The 14,433-nt window shown below is 54.2% G+C and overlaps 3 protein-coding genes across 3 annotated transcripts; 2 read left to right on the forward strand and 1 right to left on the reverse strand.

Moving 5' to 3' along the window:
- Nucleotides 1-5,825: 5,825 nt before the first annotated feature.
- On the reverse strand, nucleotides 5,826-7,328 carry CORC01_11640 (FAD dependent oxidoreductase; the record flags this gene model as incomplete). The annotated part of the gene is made up of 1 exon (XM_022623262.1): nucleotides 5,826-7,328. The coding sequence occupies one exon, from the start codon at nucleotides 7,326-7,328 to the stop codon at nucleotides 5,826-5,828; it is 1,503 nt and encodes a 500-aa protein (XP_022470250.1).
- A 2,075-nt stretch (nucleotides 7,329-9,403) lies between these two features.
- CORC01_11641 (uncharacterized protein) lies at nucleotides 9,404-11,304 on the forward strand (the record flags this gene model as incomplete). The annotated part of the gene is made up of 2 exons (XM_022623263.1): nucleotides 9,404-9,730; nucleotides 10,432-11,304. The coding sequence occupies 2 exons, from the start codon at nucleotides 9,404-9,406 to the stop codon at nucleotides 11,302-11,304; spliced, it is 1,200 nt and encodes a 399-aa protein (XP_022470251.1).
- A 950-nt stretch (nucleotides 11,305-12,254) lies between these two features.
- Nucleotides 12,255-13,502, forward strand: CORC01_11642 (uncharacterized protein; the record flags this gene model as incomplete). The annotated part of the gene is made up of 1 exon (XM_022623264.1): nucleotides 12,255-13,502. One exon carries the CDS (start codon nucleotides 12,255-12,257, stop codon nucleotides 13,500-13,502), a length of 1,248 nt encoding a protein of 415 aa, XP_022470252.1.
- Between the last annotated feature and the right edge of the window lie 931 nt (nucleotides 13,503-14,433).

The following is a 14,433-nucleotide window of genomic DNA, read 5'->3' on the forward strand; positions in this document are numbered from 1 at the left end:
CCAAACCGAGAGAGGGGACTCCCGGGAAAACGCAGCACCTACGATTCACGAATAGTCAGGACGCTCAGGGTTGGGACAGGAGCACGGAGCACGGAGCACAGAGCACCGAGGCTCGGTCGAAATTGAAGGGCCGGGGCCGTCGACCTGTCGGCACCGTGAAGATGACCATCTGCGGCTCTTGGGTTTCTGATGGACCCCCCGTCTCCAGCAAGATCGAGCCCAGAGATCACACAGATGTATCCGTACTGTGTATCCGTAGGACTAGCCTACTAGGGGTTCCGCGAGATTGCGTGAGATTGCGCGACGTCCCGAAGAAGAAGAAGCATACACTATCGCTTTCCCGGACCCCACGAAGCCAAACCCACCGGCCAAGATCTGGATGGGCCCCAAACGCTTGAGATGATCGATATCGATACTCTAGTGCGACCAAAATTCCCTGCCCATCGACTGCCTCCGGAGGCGTGACCGAGTGCCGAAGCTGAGCAATGGTCGTGGTCCACTGGAGGGGGAAGAGCAAGAGTGTTTCGACAATTGGCGGCCTTCATCCAGCTGTCAGTGTCACAGTCCATGTCTGTGACCGAGGCGCCAACAAGGTCCATCCCTCCCTTCCATCGCCTATCAAACGGGCGCAGAATCCGCCCTACCATGGTAAAGGAAGGCCATCAATGATCAATCGAAGGTGGGAAGCACCACTTCTGACTCTTCCAAGGTTGCTTTCAGAGGTACATGCTGACAGCATACCGATGCTACGGATACGAAGCCACTCAGTCAAGCACCGACGAGCATGGCAAAGTTGGTCTTGGCTCCCGAGAAGCGGTCACTGGCAGTCGTTGACGAGAAACCCATGTCCATGCTCCCGGACCCGGGCTGACCCTCGTCGGCGGGTGCTTGGGTCCTCCAATCCAGCAGCAGTGCCCACTCTTAAAAATGTCTTTGTCAGATATCACAAAAAGCCTTGCAGCAGTGGTTACGGTCAGAGGTGGAGGGAAAGCGTCTGGCCCGTTGTCCTGTATCGAGCTCAATCCGTCTACTGCAAAAAAAAAGTAAACATGAACCTTTTCTCTGTCAATAGGATACGCGACCTGGTTTGCTCGACTGCTTCTGACTATGTAGAACCCCCTCATCTTGATGTTCCACACAAACCATGCGTCAGACCTGACAGCCCGTAACTCAGGTATGACCTGATTGTCACCCGCGCATGGAGGTCACCTTCGGAGAAAAACACGAGACCCAGCATGTTTAAAGAGACTTCCATCTGGCTGTGAGCAGATCCCGCCCGTTGCGAGTGTGCGCGGAGACCGGGAGCGAAGTTGAGCGCCGGAAGAATACACTACACTACCACCAAAAGAAAGAGTGGAACTTTAGTTTTCGGGATTTGAACTTGTCCCCCTTGTGGGGGCCGGGACCCAGATTGTCCTTCTTGGCGGTACAGGGAGGGACAGGAAATCGAATGGGTTTTACTCAAAGAGGGCATGCCGAGGATGCGAAGGAAGCAAAGGAGGTACATGGAGAGTACCTGGCTCCACGGCTCCCATCACAACGCCGTCCGTGTCTCTCGACCAGGGACGCAAAGTCACCACTCGTGTCCCGACACCCTTCCCTCCTTTTCCCTTAGCCCTTGGATCCTCCTTTCCCTTCCCCTTTGCCTACTGTTGGAAAACCCCCCCCCCCTCCCCAGACAGAAGGGGACATGAGAAGGATAAAGCGCTGCAACCCTCAAATTCAGAGTACTTTTATACCCGCCTTCAACGGATAACAGGGCAACTAGGGGCCCCAGCCATCGTTGTGGATGTTCCCAGAGGAATGGCACGCTGGGCCGGGACTCGGGAGGAAGCTTTTCTTGGGAGAAGGGGGGCGGCCCATCGGCAGGTCACTCTTTTGGATCCGCATGTATCCTGTATTCACTGGCTGGGAGATGTCAATGTTTACGAGACGAGCTGGTTTATCCCTCAACGACTTGCCCATCAGTTATAGTCTGTCGTGGTCCATCTTGCGATGCACAGAGACGTCGCAAGTTAGCATCGCAAGATACTAACACTCTGGTTTCAACAGCGCATTGGGCTATTGAGATACGGATAATAGACAATGAGCCATGGGCAAAACCAACTGATTCCAAAGCACGGCAGTCGCAAGCTGACATTTGTAAGCGGAGAGGTCCGTGGATGGGCCCAAAAGTCGTTACTTTGCAGCGAAGATCGCATTCCTCTACGCCGCTCGTCACTCGGCAGTTGCAACGTTCTAGCCTTTTAGGCCCGTGGCCTTTTCAATCCTATTCCTCTGCATTTGGCGTACTGCGTCGAGGGCCGAGGTAGGTTGGTGCTTTCTAGTTCTCTCTCTTGAATGATACGAACTGGAGAACGGAAATGGATTATGACTATTCTAGACATCTAAGTAGTAGGTTGGTATCACACATCATGAGTTCCCGCGCCATGCAAGCGATTGCCATTCCATTGCATTATTACAACCCGTCGAATGCCACGTTCGGATGCGACCTCCCGGACCCCAAATGGAGCCCCCCCATGACCACAACCTCATCCTTTCCTTTTGCTGTCACTCACATTGACATACCGTCCATCGACCGACCAAGGCGACATCGTCTCGTCTCGTCCAATCTGGCGTCGACCCAATGGCAGTTGAGGCGACAGTAAGTCCCGGTTGACCGCCGTCCGCCGTTTCGTGCCGCCAAGCAACGCCGCGACTCTGCGACTCGTCCCTGTTTCCCGCCAGCATGTCGCAGCCCCGTTCCTTGTCCACCCGACCTCTTCGTCTACCGCCCGGAGCGAACGGGCGTTGGTCGTCCTTTTCGCACCGGGAATAACGCCCTGCAGATCCCCGTCAGCTCATTTGCCTTTCACATAGTCGGGTTCAGATCAACTCTCTATCCACCTTGGATGGGACAGAAACAGGACAATGAAGACACCAGACCAAACAAGACCAGGCGGGGATTGAGACGGATGCGACTTGCGAGCTCCATCCAACTACGAGGTTCATATGATCTCTTAGCGTCCCTGGCGTCCGCAGCTTCAACTCGTGCCCGCTGGTCCGTGGTTCACCAAGTCTACCCAAGGAGGGATCAGATTCTATCGCGCTCCTTGGCAGCTAGGTTGCGCCCCCGTTGTGTCAACTCATCTCTTGTCGCCTTGGCGGGCCTTGATTCGTTCAAACGTGGTCAGCGTGGCCAATGTGTAACTTGCATTGCCCTTCTTTGGAATCCCATCCCAGGGCGAAACAAAAGGCCTGAGCTACCTTAGTCTCAGCCCCCTCTGAAGTCGAACTAAGTGGTAATCACCGCCCACGAGCCGGGGTCCTGAGCAAGGCTCGACAGCTTTGGACGCGACGTTCTGAAGCCGTTGCTTATCGGCCCATACTTTGACTGCCGATCGCGTTCAGTACGCTACCGAGCCGTGTCAACCACGACCAAGGCGGTCGAAAACATCGCAGCCGCCGTCTCATACCCAGACGTGCTAGACAGCCTCGAGGTTGGAAAAGATGATTACTGAACATGACTTGAGCCATCTGATGGTCTCGCGCCAAGGGCAATACCAGTTACGTTACAGCACAGGACATGATAGAGACTTCGGCCGTACAAGCGCCAGCCCACGCGTTCTGCCCTGCTCTGACCGCATGCCACCCGATCCCATTAGCAAATAGACTCTTTGGCATGCTTTTCCCGCAAACTTTCATATCCCAACGACACAGCCATCACGCCTGTCTGGCGCGAGCTACAGAAACGTATATGCCGCTATGCTCAGCCGAGCTGCATCCTCTTTGCGTTGCTCGTCGAACGATCCTAAAACGCCACTAGCAATTCGAGCCAAATTGGCGCAATGAAGATCTTCGGAATCATCGGGCACTACGAGGGAGTTTAGGCCCGGGGACCTCTCCCGAATTTCGCGAGTATTGTCTACTGTAGATTCCCGGTACATGGACATTGCATAGCATGATGACGAAGGGCCGCGATGCTTGTGACAAACGCACGTCAACTACAAACGGCCCAGCCTACGTACATGCGCATTTAGACATGACTCAAACGGCAGAGAAGATCATCGCAGGTTCCAAGCCTCACTGTATGCCCTCGCCCTTGCGCTGGGCAACGCCCGGCCCTGACATCACGCCGCCGCAGGCACATAACTGCGTCCTTCTACCCTTTGACACTCTCACCGCATTTGGCGACGTGGTGGTGCGGTCCCAAACGAAGGGCTATTGGGTGGTCTATGTCTTGTGCCTGCAGTTGCGGGCCACTATCCCCTCTGTCGGGTTACCTTCGGTGCCGATTGTGCTGAGTGCTCTCTTAACGCCGCTTGGCTGCTTGAATCCTTCGGGTTTCGCAGCCTGTCAAGGTCTCCAGAACGGTGGATCGCATATCCGTCCGCGGTTCCGTCAGCTGCGGTCCCGTCCTGCTTTGGGCTGGGAAGAAGCCGGCCGGCAATAGTTGTCAACCAAACGCCCCCCTGTCTTGTCTTTCCGTGGTGCTACGCGCACCACGATGCCCAGGACTGCATTAAGCACCTGCCTCAATGCTTTTGGTCGAGCGGGGTTCTCAAGGCCATCTTGGCACGCATCGAGCAGAATATGAGGCCATGGCTGCTTCCAGAGTCACATTCGATTTGTGCGTTTTGTGGCCACTGCAGGCTGTTCCACTCTGATACCTCTCTGGATCAAAACTTGCTCTCTTGCGGTCCGCTAAATAGTATCAAAACAAGGCGTTTTTGTTTAGCCTTTGCTGTCCTTGCGGAAGCACCTTGGAGGCTAGGACTCTTGAGAGTGGCTCGAACAGCAGCTACCCGTCACAACATGTGCTGCCTGCCATCCCTTCACACATTGACCGGACGGAGGGGGGGGGACGCCATCCGCCAACCTACCGGACGATGGCTGAAGTGTCGTCCTGTCTTTGCGTCCAAGAAGACGGCACCCAAGAACGCCACAGCTCTGCCTCTCAGGTCTGGCCTCTCCCATCTTTTGCGTCTCATGCGTCTCACTGCGCCCAACGTCATTCATCATCCTCCCCACTGGACTATTGTTTCCAACCGGGTGGTCCTCCTTGGACCTGCACCTGCAAGCGATCCCGAGGCGAGCAGTACCATGCCAGCGCACTGGCGAGATTCTTCCCGCTTGTGCCGCTCGATTGGGAGAGCCCACAAGCAGAGACGGACGAACATGACGGGTTCTACTTCGTTCCTAGCCTCCATTCCGAGCTGTGGAGGCGTCGGTCGGTCGAGTGGGGGTTTGTCAAAATGTTTGCTGTCCTACGCATTGTGCGACATGCAGATGGCATCAAACGGCCGCAAATACGCGCGCGATTTGGAACCTGGCGTGAGAGCCCTTTTTTGACGCATGGCATCCTGACTGATTCATTGCAACACAAGATACGCCGAATAGGAAAGTGGCCGGCTGAACTACGACCCCACAAACCGTCAAGACAATTCTGCCATCGTCGTATTCTATCCAGGCATGTTTTTGCAATGACCAATCCATGATGCCGTGTGGCCATGCACCTCGTGATCGTCTCTCCCGACGCCGGCTCGTAGAGCCAAGAGCAAACAGGACAACGTCGTTTGCCCAAGGTACGACGGCGGGGAGCCGGATGAGACGCCATTTTTCCTTTCCTCCCTGGCATATGTTTTCTTTGACCGCCAGAACGGCTCATACGGCCACGCATTTTTCACGATAGGAATCCGAGGGGATGGTTAAGCTAACAGGCCACGGCGGGCGCGGTTAAACTCTATTCCAGCTGCAATGAGCAAGCAAGCAAGCAAGACAACCAGCCCACCTGGCGTCAGGTAGGTGTTGCGAGGTGAACCCTCGACATTCATGCCTTTATGTCTCTAGTTCTGCGCCTGATTAGCGGATCCAGCCGTCGAGTGATTCACTCTCCCTGTAAATCTTTGAGCCAGGCGTGCAGATGTGATCCTGAATGCGTCGGGAAACCAGCTGCCAAGCTGCTTCTCCGTCTCTTCCGCCCTCTTCACCTCATCCTCCTCGTCGCTGCCTTCGAGCATGACGGCCAGCGCCTTCGCACACATCCAGCAAAACACCATGCCGTGCCCCTGAAAACTCGCGCAAACCCACAGCCCGTCCTCGCCCGGCACCTCACCCACGAATGGGAAGCCGTCGGGGCTGAAGCCCATGATGCCCGTCCACTCGGCGCGCACCCTGCCCTCGGGGTCATCGTCCCCCCAATCCTCGCCGAAATAGCGCGGCGTCGTCTCGCGCAGGTACGAGCTGATGACGGGATTCAGCCGCGAGTCATCCGTCGTCCCGTACTCGCCCAGCCCTGCGTCGTGGGCGCGGACCAGCCCGCCGCCGATGACGATGTCGCCGGCAAACTGCGTGCCTGCCGGCTTGGGGATCATGTACTCGTAGCCGGCCTCGTAGATAAAGCTGTACGTCGTCGCGAGGCCTGTCTCGGGTATGTTCGATCCCGGGCGATGGGCTGTGATCTGGCCTCTCATCGGCACGATGACCTCCTGGAAGCGCCGGTGCAGGAATGCCGTGTAGCCGTTTGTTGCTAGCACGACTCGGCGGGCCCTGATCTGTCCTTTGGGTGTCTCGATTATCCAGCGGTAGGCGCCCTCGGAGCCCTCGGAGTCCTCGGAGACCCCTTGTTGGACTTTCTTGACACTCAGAGCGGGTGTCTCTGTGAAGAGTTTCATGCCTTTATTGACACATAACTCTAGCACGCCGGTGGTGAAGCGGTACCCGGAGATGCTTCCAGCTTCGTATCCGATGCCTCCGCATAATCCCTCTCTTGCGACGTGAAACCGCCTCTGCATCTCCTCGACACCAAAGAGTTCGTACTTTGATGCATCGTCGTCGGGCATCGCTTCCCTCATGGCCACTACGGCCTCCTTGGCAGCCTCCCACTGCGCTGCGTCGTATATTGCGTCAACAGTCTGGCAAGGTCTGCTCTCTGTCTCCTTGTATTTGAGATGTGACGCGGCAAAGGCGTGAACAGCTCGAATGTTTGCGAGTTCGAGTCGCGCAATGAGGCAAGCGGCTTCTGTCCCGAGAGTATTTGCGTGATGAACGAATGATCGGTAGGATGCGGCTTTTGTGTGGCCGCCGTTGCGACCTGTTGCACCAGAGGTGAGGGTGCGGGCCTCCAGCAAGGTGATGTCTGGGGGCGATGGTGACGTATTGTCGGAGGAAAGGAGGAAGTTTGCTATGGCTGCGCCGGTGATGCCACTTCCTATGATCAGGGTATCAGTCCGGGCGGGCGGTGATGGACCGGACGTGTAGGTGGAGAGACGGGAGGGAGGTGAGTGCCAGTAGCTGGGCGTTGGGTTTGGGACTGGGAGAGTAACGGGGATGCGGGCTCTCTCGTCCATGATTGATACAGACGGATGAGTGAATGAGTGAATATGATGGACCTGTCTTCGAGATTGAGCGCAAGGATGACTACCTCAGGGGAACATGGAGATGATGGGAATAAGCAAATGGGAGTGATGAGTGAGATCTGGGGTTCATCGATGCCGGGAGATATGTGAGGTTGGTTTTCACGTCAAACACGAGATTTAGATTGCCTCAGTCTCGTATTCATATGGCGTGTCATGTTGTTCAGCGTCTCTCACACACCGGAGCGATGAAGACGTCACGGCATGCGGGAGCTGTGACGGATATGAGTGTCTATCCATTGGTTTGAGGCTCCCCCACTCCATGCGATAAGGCAAGTCTACGCGGGCGCGTATCGGTGCGGGGTCTGGGCTCGGTGGTCCGCATAGAAATGCCCGTTGGGGTATCAGCAGAGCCCCCGGCGATGTCTGGGCCACGGCACACATCTCCAATGGCCTGTAATGTCTTCGACATGGCTGGGTATGGGTATTGGATGTGATTGACACTCGTTTCAATAAATGAAAGAAAAGCGCGGTTTAAAGGCCCACTAGAGCCATAGATAAGAGAGAACTTGCTTCGTAATAAGCACACGCAAAACCACCGAGGACTTGGAGCTGGAGGTCGTGCCAATATGAACATTGGGAATGCCCTCAACCACCACATACGACCATACCCATTGGAAAACTCGGGATCCCGTCCGCTCTCCCATAGATAAGCTAATGAGGGCCGGATTAGTAGTTGGGTCGGTGACGACCAGCGAATACCTGGTGTTGTATGTTTTTTGCTGATTTTGGTGATTGTAATGTCCTAATAACCTCTCGTTCATGATCCTTGAGATGGTTAGGGATTAAGAAGGTTCCAGACTGATATGGCATCGGCCTTCGTCCATGATTTACTCTTACACATCACAAGCGTCTTCTCCTTCATTGATGCCACCATGAGGCACCGGTTCTTGTCTTCGGGACCTTGCTGTCACCCCGTTGTCAATCCACTTTGAGAAATACACCATGTATCTTTGTGAGGACATGCAATGAGATCCATAGAACCTTGAGCTACATTGTAGGTAGCTCTAGTAGGATGAGGCCGCGCCTCCTATGCCACATTTGTCGAATTATCGATGGAAATGGAATACCTGACCATACCAAGCGAGGCTTGGGTGTGTCTTTGTCAGTAGCACAGTGCTGGAAGATGTCCACCTGCAATTTAGCTTAAATATGGGATTGATGGGCAATACAGCGGTGACCCAACATTTCCGTCGTCGAGTCGAGATACTAAGGTACCTTACTGCTCACCAATCTTGTTGTAACTCCGATAGGCAGTAACAGAGGATATCAAGTTTCTCACCGGGAAAGAAGAGCAGGGAAGCGTCGTGATTTGGGAAGGTGTTTATGTGCTTCGTGGAAGGACACCGTCCACCTCGAGAAGGAACAAGGTCATTCTTTCTGACGATGTCGGTCAGGATTGGGAAATAGCAGAGTCGGTGCCTTGTTCTTTCTGCTGCTCCTACTGGCGACGATTGTTACATCTACCTTACCTTAGGTAGCCAGGCTCCTGCCGTGACCACATATCTCATCGCTGATGCCGAGTCATCTCAGAACTTCTTTCCCCAAGCATTACACATGTGTCAAGAAGAAGGAAGGCACAGCATCGACTCATTCGAGTACGTCTTCTTTGGAATGTGGGCGGAGGTGCTGCACTTTCACCAGAACACATCGACATCTTCTCATCCTCTGCATCAACAAGAATTGCCCATCAACACCATCACTAACACCAAAATCATCACACATCACTTATCCATCAACAACAAAAAGTCCCACGCAGCTCCCACATCACCATGTCCAGCTCGAATGACGACCCGTACTATGGCATGTCTGAACATCAAAAAGTCGTGCAAATGATTTAGGAAGAATATTACGTTGGCGACAACCAAGCGGATGGAACTACGTCTACCCATGGTTCATCTGGCAATTCACACCATGCCACTTCGGCGAATAATCCCATCAATGGCACCGCTCCGATCAGTACCGCTACAACCGATGATACTTCTACCACCAATGTTTCAAACTCAGCCATGTCGAACGATACCAGTCCAAGTGAAGATGATTCAGAAGCAGGCACTTCCAGGCAAGGGAGTTCAAGCAAGGCCACTCCACACGATGACTTATCTGACGATGAAGACTCCCACGACGAGGTCTTCCAGAATGAGTTCTCTCACGATACCACTCCAGGCACTTCAGGTGATGGCACCTTAGACGATGGGATCGTTAGCAAGCCCCCTTCGAAGGACGCAAGTTCGGACACAGTCCCATCAGTCAACGCCGCCGAAGACACCAATACACCTCACGATACTCCTTCGAGCGACAATACCACCGAAAAAGCAGGCAACCTCGACCAAGATGTCAGTGGATCCTCATCTCAAAGTGCGGGAAAACAAAAGCCTAGATGTTCATGTTCAAAGTGTGTTCGTAAATTGGTATCTCGTACAACTCAAGACGCGCATGCAACCGCCGCCATGATTCGGGACCGTGGAACGAAAGGAGGACCTAGCGGCATATATTGCCAAAGATGCACAAGGTATGGTCTTGATTGCCATCAGTGGAATCATTACAAGGCTTGCGCTGAGTGCACCGCGATGAAGGACAAGTGTGTTTGGGAGTAGGTAACGGTGGGGAAATGAGTTTGAAAGTACTCTTTGCTTTGTGTATTGATATGCCAAAGGGCGCTGTCCATGGGCCAGCCGGATGAAGAGCTCTCTCCATCAGCCTCAACTAACAACGTTGGGATTTCCATTACGCATCCACGCACCTGTGACTATGGGCTCCTGTGACAATTTTCTATCAACAATTCGATGCTCTGATAGACTGCGAATTAAGTTTCACTTGAGCCTGGGTATATGTAGAAGTTGGCCATACAACCTATCTGTCCCTCCCGAACCTATCTCCGTTGCGTCAGGAATTAGCATCTGTGATGATTTCAGCAATTATAAAGGCAGAGCAATGCATTTCTCTGCGGTTGAGTTGTCCTCGCTGTCGCTATTTACCATCAATGTTCCAAAAAGCTCCGCGAGACGTAAATATGGCACTGCTAACTGAAACCGAGATTATTGCGGTAGAGGCATTGATGATGCTGTGCGGGCAGTCCGAAGCTACCAACGCTTCTGGTTCCTTCATCCCAGCTGATTCCACAACGGCGCCCAGTCAGACTTCCACCACAGACGATGCCCTGGCACCCATCGCTTCTGACCGTATCATGCCGGCCGCTTCCGATCCGGCGCAAAATCAAGCTTCCACCTCAGGCGATACGAGGTATAGCACCAGATTCACACCTGTCAATCGACCCAGCAGCCAACATAATCGAAAGCCGGGCATAGGTAACACTAGTCCACCAGCTCGGCGACCGCTACCGACTATCAACGGCCAAACACAAAAAGACACAGTAGCCAAGAAAGAAGTCCAGCCTTGGCAACCGACCCCGGCGGCAGCGGTTGAAGCAGATGTTGCAGCCGCGAGCGAGAAGCCCAAGAAGAAAGGTGCCGCAACGCAGTTGTGCGCATGCTCGTTTTGCCGAACTTCCAACAAGAACGGAGTCGAGGTCAGTCTCAAGACGAAAAAGGAGCACACACGCGCCGACAATGTTGTCAATACTGGCAAAAAGCACACAAAGCCCTGTGACCGTTGTGCCAATGGCGGCCTCGAAAACAGCTGCTTCTTCGACGGAGGGAGCGCTTGCTCGAATTGTATTCGGAAGAAAGAGCGGTGCTCCTTTGGCAAAGGCACGAGCAAAGGAAGAAAGAGAGATCTGGAGAGGGTGAAGCAAGGGGAGATGGAGGAGGAGGCACAGGAGGATGAGAAGGAGCCGCCGGCAAAGCGGAGGCGTAGGGCTGCGACTAAGCCGGGCTCTCGACCTGCGAAGCATCAGGCTGAGAAGTCCACTGCTAATGGTCATGCGAAAAGCCTCAAGGTCGACGGGTAATACCCTGTCGAGGGATAATATTGCTCTTGACGAAGGTCCTGCAGACGAGATATTGAACTCGCCATCGAGGGAAGCACGCATTTCTACCCCAGACAAAGGGAGATCTTGGGACCCGACTGCCCTTAAAAATCTTGAATGGAAGGACTGAGGGCTAGTCAATGGAGGTGGTATCGGCGGACGAGAAGCCAGATAGCTGAGTTGTGAGATAGGTGTGGATATTGCATGTACTGTTTGCTACCTTACGTAGAAGGGTGATTTGGGCGGTTATCGCCACCATCCTCCACTAGTTGTCCAGGCGGAATTTCGTAGAAATTCGACCCACAATTAGTAGTTAACATCTGCTTAATCGGAATGTTGGAAACATCTCGTGAAATTGAAACAGGGAACGAAGAAGGCTTCAGTCGGGCTCTTGTGCGGCAAAGAAGGCGCTGCCATGAAGACGATCCAACCTATAACGACCTCGATCCAAATTCTCCTAGATGTCTTTCTGGGACCTTGTCACCTTGCCCATAGCACTACCCACGGAAAATTCGACCAGAGCAAGGGAGAGCATATCGGAGACGGGATAGAGACTGGGTACCTTGTAGGCTTGATATCTGATTAGCCGGCGAGGTCTCAAGCGATGGATTAAGTTCATGTCCTGAGCCTGATAGCTTTGCATGGTTTCCTAGCCACCACGATCCGTGCTTCAAAAAACCCATCTCCGAATAGTACCTCACGGATATGATCAGGAGGATCCTTTCCCATAGAATCTGTTCCGGGAGATAATTAAGCCATCCATTCATCCATCCGTCCGTCCGTCCGTCATCCCTAAATCTTCCTTGCATATTCCAAATCGAACACAACACCGACGGTGAATCAAGACTAGAAAGGTAAGAAACTAGCACTTCATCACTAGCTTTCAATACTGTGTTGAATAACTTGCTGATAGAAGACAACGAACCTAAAGCATGGCCAGCAACCAGAACCAGTGGCCTAACTGGCGTCGCAACTACTGGTTTGTTTTATTGGGCCTGTCACCAGCTGATGGGCAAGATATGGCGGCAATGAACCCGATGCCCCCAAATTATCGTTCGGCGCCATCTAATACCGCTTCTGACCCTGCCCAGGAGCAGCAGATGGGAAGTGCGATGGGACCCATTCATCCTCCTCCGGGTGGATTCGCCGGGCCTTCCGATCCGGCTATGGGTCCGACAACGGGCCCCGCGAATGGTGCCGCCGGACAGCAGATACCACAAAGCATGCCAAAAGTTGTCGAAAGTGGCGGAAAACCGGAATCGGTCACACTCTCCCCGTCTTCCCGGGCTTCTTCATCGACCCCCCAGCCGTCTGCGCCCCAGGCGACTATTAAGAAGCGGACGCCGCTTCCGAATGCCCCAACCAAACGCCCTGCGCAGAATTCGAGCGCGACTCAAGACGCTGGGCATCCCTCAACCCCAGCCCCGAATCAACCTGCGACTTCGGCTTCGGCCCCCGCTCCTGCTGCCGTTCGACATCCCGCACACCCAGCGGCAGCGGCAGCGGCGGCGGCAGTCGCACCCGCCGCTCAGCAGCCTCAGCGGCAAATCTGCAGGTGCAACTGGTGTATGAAGAAGCATCATGGGGGTAGGACGCTGGCAGCGAAGACGGTGAAGGAGCACATGCGTGCTCAAGAAGTTGAGCGAATCGGAAGCCCGCAGGAAGCACAATGCGAAAGGTGCGCCAAGGGCCATCACGAATGCATCATCAAGGGCGCAAACAGCCCATGTAGCGTCTGCATGCGTATGTCGGAGAAGTGTTCCTTCACCGGCTCATCTGTTAGGGTGCGGGAGATGGAAAAGCGGGCGCGTCTAGCCCAGCAGCAAGAGGAGCAAGCTCTGGCGGCTGCTGCTGCTGCTGCTCACCAGGCAGATCAGCAGCCAGAGCAAGAGTCAACTCCCGAAGAAGAAGGGGCTGTCAACGAAACCCCCAATGGTACGGTGGTGCTCGGGCAACAGGCACAGCAGCCTGTGGTAAACGGCGAGGAGGAGGAGGAGAACGACGACGAGGACGACGATGAAGAAGACGAAGACGACGGTCCTGGGAGCAGGAGCTCGGCGTCCGAATCGAAGCCCTGGGCCTCGAGCATGTCACCCCCTCCCGCCGAGGATGACTCGGTGCCCGATCTGAAGAGGCGCCGTGTTGAGAGTCCTCCAGCTGCTGAGACCACGGACAGCTGATCGCGGGGAAGGCCTTGACCGAGGTGGTACGGCAAGGGAAAGGATGTCTAGGAAAGGCAAGGCAGCCGTGAGAGATGTCACGAAAGCTGGGTGGCAGTCGACACCGTATCCCTGCAACTGCTTCCATCCCCTCAGGAGAGCCCAAGACACACTTGCCAACCACTCAAACCAAACAACCAAAGCGTATCACACATGATGTACCAGGATGCTGTTCGCCAAAGGATTTGATACATCATCGAAGCCATTACGCGAATCAACCATTGGCAGTCGGGTCTTTGTCAAGCAGACTTAGGCCGGTTACGGAGACAAGGTAACCAAGGACAACATTGTTACCGACACCGAGGTCCAGAATAGCAACATTGCTGAGCCCGTTGCCAAGGCGTGTATACCCAGACCAAGGCCCACCCAAGGCCGTGCTGCAGCTGCTCTCCTGTATCTTGCGGTTCAGAAATGTCGGGTCTTAGAAACGCATCAAGAAGTCCGGTGATTGCCGATTTGGCCTGCTCACACTGTGCGTTCTTTCTCGACATGTCGACAGGAACCAGGCCCAGTATCATTCCAACGTAGCCGTGATGGTCGACGCAAAGCTTGAGGGTCTCCGCCGAGAAGGATCATGTACCTTGTATAAAGAGGTTGATCGCCACAAGGATGGATGGAGATGCCAAAAGACAGCATAATTCAGCCACGAGAGTTCGGAATGATACGAGAAAGGTAAGAATGAGCATCTTTCACATTGCTCCTCCGCTCACAACTGACAATAGCGCAGGTAACCGTCACACTCGGCCGCTATGGGTGGCGATCTCGCTTGCTGCATCGACTGGTAGATATGGGATGCGAAAGGAATCTGAAGGGGCTTCAGCAGTCACACCGAGGTTCCGTGTAGCAAAAGAGAGAGAGAGAGAGAAAGTGTGTGTGTGTGTATATGCGTGAT

The sequence above is a fragment of the Colletotrichum orchidophilum genome (assembly GCF_001831195.1).
Source record: "Colletotrichum orchidophilum strain IMI 309357 chromosome Unknown Scaffold_129.1, whole genome shotgun sequence".
NCBI lineage: Eukaryota > Fungi > Ascomycota > Sordariomycetes > Glomerellales > Glomerellaceae > Colletotrichum > Colletotrichum orchidophilum.